The sequence below is a fragment of the Eimeria acervulina genome, genomic scaffold (genome assembly GCF_000499425.1).
Source record: "Eimeria acervulina Houghton genomic scaffold, Eah_scaff1211, whole genome shotgun sequence".
In the NCBI taxonomy this organism is placed as follows: Eukaryota; Apicomplexa; class Conoidasida; order Eucoccidiorida; family Eimeriidae; genus Eimeria; species Eimeria acervulina.
This window is the reverse complement of record NW_013549356.1, coordinates 1-8,669: the sequence shown is the minus strand read 5'-3', so window position 1 is coordinate 8,669 and position 8,669 is coordinate 1. Positions and strand designations below refer to the sequence as shown.

Here is an 8,669-nt window from a genome sequence, read left to right as displayed (position 1 = left end):
GTTTAGGGTTTGTGCATACATCATTTTGTGGGGTTCTTGTGATCTGACAGAAGGTGGCGAGGGCAGCAAAGTCTACAGGGGGTATAGGAAGCGTAAACCCTAAACCCTCAGCAAGGGTTTGCGAGAACCACAAAACCCTAAACTGTCCATGAGGGTAACAGATAGTTTTAGCTGCTTTCGCACATGAGAATATAAAATGATGAAGCCGCAGCTGAAAGAGAGGCGAAGCAAACGGAATAAAGTCCGGACACCTGCACGCAACACAAACCCTAAACCCTAAACCCTAAACCCTAAATCGTGCAAGCACCCCCGTACAACGACGATCTCTGCATAAACCCTAAACCCTAAACCCTAAACTGTCTAAGAAACCGCAGAGAAACCCTTGAACAAATCCTAAAAATTAATGAATTATATATGCACAAACCCTAAACCCTAAACCCTAGCAAGTTGATGTGAAACAGCAGTAAACCCGAACACTGCAGCATGAAATGATGCCCCCTAAACCCTAATTAATAAACCCTAATTGATAAACCCTAAACCCTAAACCCTCCTATGCATAAATAAATCGAAATAAACCCTAATAAAGAACCGTCAGGGGCGCAGACCACATCATCTAAACCCTGCTTTCTGCCACCTAGGGTTTAGGGTTTAGGGTTTAGGGTTTAGGGTTTACCCGTGGAAGGGGAGGCCCGGAAGCACTGCAATAAACTCCTGAAAACGCGACTGAAGGGTTTCTGTCTTTAGTTGTAGCGGGGATATGCCGAACAAGACAGAGACCCCCTCAGCGCTTAATGCTGCTGCTCGCTGCAGCACTTCTTCCTGAACACCGCAAACCCTAAACCCTAAACCCTAAACCCTAAACCACAAAACGCCACGAAAAAAGAGACGCTCAACGTGTTGTGCTGTGCCCTGCCACCTAGGGTTTAGGGTTTAGGGTTTAGGGTTTAGGGTTTACCCGTGGAAGGGGAGGCCCGGAAGCACTGCAATAAACTCCTGAAAACGCGACTGAAGGGTTTCTGTCTTTAGTTGTAGCGGGGATATGCCGAACAAGACAGAGACCCCCTCAGCGCTTAATGCTGCTGCTCGCTGCAGCACTTCTTCCTGAACACCGCAAACCCTAAACCCTAAACCCTAAACCCTAAACCACAAAACGCCACGAAAAAAGAGACGCTCAACGTGTTGTGCTGTGCCTTATCGGCAAACACTACATCTGTCGTTCCCTACCGTGTATGTACTTCCTAGGGCTTAGGGTTTAGGGTTTAGGGTTTAGGGTTTAGGAGGTACCCGGGAGTTATCCGCTGTTAGAGTAACAGCAACAGTAAGTTTAGGGTTAGGGGTTTCTGCACGTAGCTGCTGCAGCAGACAGCTTGAGAAAGTAAGGTTTTCGTCTCCTACTAGCAGCACCGCCTGCAGCAGCAGCAACAAATCCTCTAAACCCTAAACCCTAAACCCTAATGCGCCACCTTTAAATCCAAAGACGCTCCTGCTGCTGCCTCCCCTTCTGCTGCTGCTGCTGCTGTTCGTACTCCTCAGGGCAGCGGATGCCTTCTTAACCCCAAACCCTGCAGCACAAATGGCTTAGGGTTTAGGGTTTAGGGTTTAGGGTTTAGGGTTTCAGACTACCATCTTTTCAGTCAACAAAGTCGCTGCAATGAGGTCTTCTTTGCTGCTGCTGCAGAAACTTCTCTCAAGTGCTCCTGCTGCTGCTGCAGCAGCAGCAACTGCTGCTGCTGCTGCTGCTCCTTCTCCTGCTCCTGCTGCTGCAGCAGCAGCAGCTGCTGCTGCTGCAGCTGTTCCTTCTCCCGCTCCTGCTGCAGCAGCAGCAACAGCGTAACTGAGCTGCAGCTGAACAGGTGAAAACCTTCTACCCGAAAATTAAGAACCCATGCTGACCGGGTTAAGGGTTTAGGGTTTAGGGTTTAGGGTTTAGATCTGCAGGTGGAGGCAAAAGAACAAAGAAAAAGACTCTGCGGTGCCCCGTATCAGCATTGCATTGCAAATAAGTTGTGTTTTATTGTTTAGGGTTTAGGGTTTAGGGTTTAGGCTTTAGGGTTTAGTGCCTCATTGTACCGAAGGGCCCGAGGGCTGCATGCGAGGTCCCCTGCTATAGCAGGTAAACCCTAAACCCTAAACCCTAAACCCTAAACCCTAATCTACGGAATTCGGAGAACTTCTCTCCTTTACACTTTATTTAACGATTAAACTATTGCAACTAGCGCTTTAGGGTTTAGGGTTTAGCGTTTAGGGTTTAGTGTTTAGGGTTTCGGGAGCTGGGGGGCCCCCGAGGGGCCCCTGCTGCGCTGTGTAGCAGGCCTAGCAGCAGCAGCAACAACGACAACAGCAGCAGCAACAACAACAACAGCAGCAGCGTGAGCAGCAGAAGCAGCTGCTGCCGCAGCAAAAAACGCGGCAACACCGGAAGCTGCAGCTGCAGCAGCAGCAGCAGCAGCAGCAACTACAACACCTGCAGCAGCAATATGAGTGAGCTTCGCAAGCAGCTTGCACAAAGAGCAGCAGCAGCAGCTGCTGCTGCTGCTGCTGCCGCTGCTTCTAGGCGTTTCGCTGCCCTCTTCGGCCCTGTCGCAGCAGCAGCAACAACAACAACAGCAACAACGGCAGCAACTACAACAAGAGCAGCAGCAGCAGAGCTTGCAACCCCCGTGGTCCGGTTGTCTCGTGGGCAGAACAACATTATTAGCAGCAGCAGCAGCACCAGCATTTGCTGCTGCTGTTGGAGAATCTCTTCTAGCTGGAGCAGCAGGAGGAGTGAAGGCGACAGCAGCAGCAGCTGCAGCAGCAGCAGCAGCTGCAGCAGCAGCATCAGCAGCAGCAGGACGCCGATCATCGGCATGAGTATGATGCAAGCAATAAGCTGCAGGCATTTCAGCAGCAGCAGAGCCCACAGCAGCAGCCGCAGCCGCAGCAGCAGCATCCGTACCAGCAGCAGCAGTAGCAGCAGCAGCAGCAGCAGCAGAAGGAAGTGCAGGCGAACAGACATATGCCGCAGCAGCAAACCACAAAACGCTTCGCCGCTGCAGCAGCCCGTTTCCCCTGAAACCCTCGCAGGGATACCCTGGTAAATAATTAGGGTTTAGGGTTTAGGGTTTAGGGTTTAGTGTCTGGGGTTTAGGGTTTAGAGTTTAGGGTTTGAGTTTAGGGTTTAGGGTTTAGGGTTTAGGGTTTAGGGTTTAGGGTTTAGGGTTTAGGGTTTGGGGTTTAGGGTTTGGGGGCTAGGGAGTTTTCTTCTGGAGCTACTTAGCTTATAGGCTCCACCATACAGCAAGCATATGGCTTAGGGTTTAAGGTTTAGGGTTTAGGGTTTAGGGTTTAGGGTTTAGGGTTTGGGGTTTGGGGTTTGCTCTTCTCAGCCGTTCTGCAGGCTCTCGCAGGTCTGGACTGTCTAGACACCCGCGTCTTCTGTCTCTTAGCAGACCGCCTTGCAGTGCGACAAACCCTAAACCCTAAACCCTAAACCCCAGGCTCTACAACTTTGACCCCAAACCCTAAACCCTTACGCCTACACATTTGCATTGACGGGTTTGGGGCCGAAGTGCGGATAGTTTTGCGATAAGCGTTCAGGAATTAGGGTTTAGGATTAAGGGTTTAGGGTTTAGGGTTTAGGGTTTGTGCGGTGCCTAGGAACCGGAAGTCATGAAGGATTGTCGCTTCTTCCAGCTGGCGCTCGTACGTAAACCCTAAACCCTAAACCCTAAACCCTAATCGGGGCAGAGAAGGTTTCAATGAGGTATACCAAGCTCACTCTGCGCCGTTCCCTTTAGGGTTTAGGGTTTAGGGTTTAGGGTTTGCGGCCTCAGGCGTTGAATGCACTTGCTGCTGCGAAGCTGCTGCATCCCCGTCTCCTGGCTGCTGCTGGGGATCGCCTGGAGACGATCCCACTCGATCCCCACCAAGCAAACCCGCAGAGTAAGCCTCCTGCTGCAGCAGCAGCAGCAGCTGCTGCTGCTGCTAATGCTTCTGCTGCTGCTCCTGGTGACGTTGTTGCAAGTGCTTGTGCTGCAGCTCCTGCTGCTGCTGCTGCTGCAGTAGGGCTAGCAGCGGCAGTCCTCACAGTTGCTGCTACAGACAGCAACACCCTGGCTGCCATTGCAGCTTTTGCTGCTGCTGATTCTGCTGCTGCTGCTGCAGGTGTCGCGTTGCTGCTGAATTCGCTTGCGCGTTTTCATGAAGAGGAAATGTCTATCCGCAGGAGCCAGCAGCAGCAACAGCAGCAACAGCAGCAGAAACAGCAGCAGCAACAGCAGCAGCAGCAGCAACCGGTATTCACGCCTGCGGACCTGGAGATTATCCGCCAGTCAATGTAGGCCAAAGCACTTCAGCACTTCTTCCTAATTAGGGTTTAGGGTTTAGGGTTTAGAGTTTAGGGTTTAGGGTTTTTATCGTTGCAGCCTATGATGCGCTTCGCAGCGACAAGTGCCTGACGAACACGATGGGCTGGAATAGGCAGCAGCAGCAAGAGCCACAGCAGCAGCACGAAGACTCGACAGTAGAACAAACAGAGCAGCCGACAGCACAGGAAGAGAAGCAGCAGCAGCCAAGACCCCCTGCTCTGCTGCTGCAGCTGCTGCTGCAACAGATTGATGCTCGTGGTTGCTGCATGGCTCTCTCTGCCTTATCCAGACTGCAGCAGCGAGAGGGTTTTGCAGCAGCAACAGCAGCAGCAGCAGCAGCAGCAGCTACTCAGGTGTCTGTACACCTCAAAAAGCTAACGGCTCACCAAACCGCTACGCTGCTGCACAGCATATCAAAATTTCCCCAGCTGTCTCCCTCTTTATCCGGCGATCTTTTGATTCATGTGAGACTAGGGTTTAGTGTTTAGGGTTTAGGGTTTAGGGTTTAGGGTTTAGGGTTTAGGGTTTGGCGTCCTTGGGGTGGGGCAGGCCGTGCCTTTGCATTATATTATTACGACGCTCCGATCGGCCGTGAGATCTGTCTTCGATGCCTAGGGTTTAGGGTTTAGGGTTTAGGGTTTAGGGTTTAGGGTTTGTATCTTGCAGCTGCGTCCTCGCATTAAGCACTTAGACCCTGCCGGATGCGTCAGCGCCCTCAGCGCGTTTCGCCACCTCCGTTTAGATGGTAAACCCTAAACCCTAAACCCTAAACCCTCGCCGACGTAAACCCTAAACCCTCGCATTTGCAGCGCATACCCTCAACTAAACCCTCGCTTTTGTAAACCCTAAACCCTCAGCGCCCTTAGCGGGGAGTGGCAGCAACCTTAAGCCCTTACCACCTGAAGCTTTCAAGGGTTTAGGGTTTAGGGTTTAGGGATTAGGGTCTAGGGTTTTGTGTGCAGGCGACGAACCCTCGTCGGTGGAGCTGCAGAAGCAGGCGGTCTCCCAAATCCACTACTGCGACTGGCAGGGGCTGCATGCAGTAAACCCTAAACCCTAAACCCTAAACCCTAGGATGTAGTAGACCCTCGAGTTGAGGCCAGAAGCTAAACCCTTTCTTAATTTCCTCTTTGCATTTTGGGGCTTTGTTTTGTTTTGCATGCAGTTGGCTTCAGTTGCAAGGCGCGGCAACTTCCAGCTGCTGCTGCATGCGCTGCAGCAGCAGCTGCAGCAGCAGCAGCAGCAGCAGCCGGAATCACCCGCCCTTCAACAATTTCGTACGTCGCCTAGGGTTTATCAGGGTCCCTTAGCGGGGAGTGCAGCAAACTTAAGCCCTTACCACCTGAAGCTTTCAAGGGTTTAGGGTTTAGGGTTTAGGGATTAGGGTCTAGGGTTTTGTGTGCAGGCGACGAACCCTCGTCGGTGGAGCTGCAGAAGCAGGCGGTCTCCCAAATCCACTACTGCGACTGGCAGGGGCTGCATGCAGTAAACCCTAAACCCTAAACCCTAAACCCTAAACCCTAGGATGTAGTAGACCCTCGAGTTGAGGCCAGAAGCTAAACCCTTTCTTAATTTCCTTTCTGCATTTTGGGGCTTTGTTTTGTTTTGCATGCAGTTGGCTTCAGTTGCAAGGCGCGGCAACTTTCAGCTGCTGCTGCATGCGCTGCAGCAGCAGCTGCAGCAGCAGCAGCAGCAGCAGCCGCAGCAGCCGGAATCACCCGCCCTTCAACAATTTCGTACGTCGCCTAGGGTTTAGGGTTTAGGGCTTAGGGTTTAGGGTTTGGCACCGTAAACCCTCGAGGGTTTACGGGTTTCAATGCTCCAAGGAGACAGCTGGTTGTCTCCTTTCTGCTGTCTGCTGCGTGCATGCAGGACAGCTACTGGGCGGCAGCAGCAACAGCAGCAGCAGCAGCAGTACCAGCAGCAGCACAACCACCACCACTACCACCAGCAGCAACAGCAACAGCAGCAGCAACAGCAGCAGCAACAGCAGCAGCAGCAGTGTCTGTATAGGTTTAAGCTAGCAGCTGAGGCTGAGGTGTAACTGCACTGCATTTGTCTCCTTTTGTCTGTTTTTAATCTAAATGCATGCGCTCGTTTTTGGCGCTAATGAAGCATTTGAAACCCCTCTAAACCCTAAACCCTAAACCCTAATCAGCAAACCTTTATAAGGAAACAACTGAATGCATGCATTGCATGCACTTTGTTTGTGCCCTCTTGGCTTTAATATTAAAGCCCCAAAAAAGCAGAGACAGGCGGCGCGAAGAGGCCCCTCCTGTCTCCTTGCCTCGCCCTAGGGTTTAGGGTTTAGGGTTTAGGGTTTAGAGCTTGAAAGCCTTCGCAATGTGCTCTGTCTCTCCTAAATCCCATATCACTACCTGCGAACCCCCAAACCCGAAGACGCCCTTCTCTTCGCTTGCGCGGCAGCTGAAGAGAGGCCCCTGCATCACAAACCCTAAACCCTAAACCCTAAACCCTAAACCCTAAACCCTAGCTAGAGCAAGGATAGAGATGCAAGAGACAAAAAAATAAAAAAGGAAACGCATTGCAACCCCGAAGCAAAGACAGCCAGCTCTTCGCACGAAGCAGCACAAACACTCAAGCAGCAGCAGCAAACAGCAGCAGCAGCAGCAGCAAACCGCAGCAAGAGCAGCAACGAAGAACAGCAGCACAGAGAAGCAGCAAACAGCACCAGCAAGAGCACACAGCACCTGCACCAGCAACACAGAGCAGCAGCACATACCAGCAGCAAACAGCAGCAGCAGCAGCAGCAGCAGCAGCAGCAGCAGCAACGCACCACTTTCAGGTCTTTCTCGTGCAGCAGCACTGGCCCCTGGGTTTTGCTGTCTATACACCGCAAATCCCAAACTTTTGCTGTTTCGTCTAAGCCGCAGCTAACTAACAGCCCTGGTAACTGCTGCTGCTGCTGCAGTGCTGTTGCTGCTGCTGAGTGTGCCGCTATGCGCCACAAACGAGGAGCAGCAGCAGCAGCAGCAGATGGTGCTGCAGCAGAAGCAGGGCCTGTTGCTGCCTTACGAAAGTCAATACACTCTAAAGACCCGTCCTCTGCGCTCACCTGCACATACACCCCAAAACCCTAAACCCTAAAACGCTGGGAAACCCTAAACCCGTCGCCTCGCTAACCCTCAAACCCTAAACCCCTCTCGATAGTCCCCTCTGCTGAGGCCAAGGCACTAACAAACCCTAAACCCTAAACCCTAAACACTAAACCCCGCCTCCACGTACACAAACCCTCATGCAAAAACCGTAGCACCCTAAACCCTAATCCTAAACCCTATCCCCAAGCGGTTAAGGGTAATCCCAAACCCTAAACCCTATTGCTAAACCCTAATAAACCCTAGTGCTAAACCCTAAACCCTCATGCTAAACCCTAAACCCTCGGCGCGTACAAAGCAAGAAGCCAGGTTTGAGAAATTCCAGCAGCAGGCTTCAGCGTCGGCGGTGAGAGGGGCTGAGACCTGAGGAGACAAAAGGAGACAGTAGGAGACAAAAGGAGACAGTAGGAATGAGACAAACGGAGACAGTGAGAATGCGACAAAAGGAGACAAAACGAGAAAGGGGGAGACAAAGAGCGGCAAAAAGAGACGAAAGGAGACAAAAGGAGACAAATGGAGACAAAAGGAGACAGTAAGAGAAAAAAAGGAGACAGAGAAGAGAAGGAGACAAAGAGAGACAAAAGGAGACAAAAGGAGACAAAAGGAGACGCATCGATTCAGGAGGAGACAGCAGGAGACGAGAGGAGACAAAAGGAGACCCTCAACACTGAACACGCCAAAGGAGACGGACAGCAGGAGCACAAACCCTAAACCCTAAACCCTAAACCCTAAACCCTTACCGCGACATTGGGTTGCCTAACATCGATGAGCCGCACAGTTTTGTCGTAAGAAGCAGTCGCCAGCATGGAGGCCTCAGAGGGATGCCACAGCACCGCTTGCACCTAACCACCGCCCAAACCCTAAACCCTAAACCCTAAACCCTAAACCCTAAACCCTAAACCCTAAGCCCTAGACTCTAAACCCTAAACCCTAGAGAGTTTGAAGAGAAAGCCGCATCTTGGCATCAACTAAGGACTACTGCGCTAATTACTTCACCGGAACCCCAAACCCTAAACCCTAAACCCTAAACCCTAAACCCTCGTAGAGATATGCTCACCTTGTTTTCATGAAATTTGTACGTGGCTAGACAGCTGCCAGTAGACAAATCCCAAACCTTTGCTGTCTCGTCCGCACTGCCGCTAGCCAAAGCCTCTCTGCAAGCAAACCCTAAACCCTAAACCCTAAACCCTAAACCCTCAGCCGT

General features: G+C 51.7%; 3 protein-coding genes across 3 annotated transcripts; 1 reads left to right on the top strand and 2 right to left on the bottom strand.

The window, feature by feature from the left end:
• Window positions 1-20: 20 nt before the first annotated feature.
• Window positions 21-1,626, bottom strand: EAH_00057140 (hypothetical protein, conserved; the record flags this gene model as incomplete). The annotated part of the gene is made up of 6 exons (XM_013393759.1): window positions 21-43; window positions 184-251; window positions 674-819; window positions 982-1,101; window positions 1,285-1,407; window positions 1,624-1,626. The coding sequence occupies 6 exons, from the start codon at window positions 1,624-1,626 to the stop codon at window positions 21-23; spliced, it is 483 nt and encodes a 160-aa protein (XP_013249213.1).
• Window positions 1,627-1,885: 259 nt separating this feature from the next.
• Window positions 1,886-6,393, top strand: EAH_00057130 (hypothetical protein, conserved; the record flags this gene model as incomplete). Its single annotated transcript, XM_013393758.1, has 13 exons — window positions 1,886-1,896; window positions 2,058-2,113; window positions 2,260-2,676; window positions 3,369-3,442; window positions 3,640-3,684; window positions 3,816-4,318; window positions 4,390-4,813; window positions 5,016-5,094; window positions 5,312-5,391; window positions 5,515-5,626; window positions 5,755-5,834; window positions 5,965-6,089; window positions 6,222-6,393. 13 exons carry the CDS (start codon window positions 1,886-1,888, stop codon window positions 6,391-6,393), a joined length of 2,178 nt encoding a protein of 725 aa, XP_013249212.1.
• Window positions 6,394-6,670: 277 nt separating this feature from the next.
• Window positions 6,671-8,619, bottom strand: EAH_00057120 (MGC83228 protein, related; the record flags this gene model as incomplete). The annotated part of the gene is made up of 4 exons (XM_013393757.1): window positions 6,671-6,790; window positions 7,147-7,425; window positions 8,206-8,307; window positions 8,523-8,619. Coding segments are annotated over 4 exons (598 nt in total), but the record flags the coding sequence as incomplete, so codon positions are not given.
• Window positions 8,620-8,669: the final 50 nt, after the last annotated feature.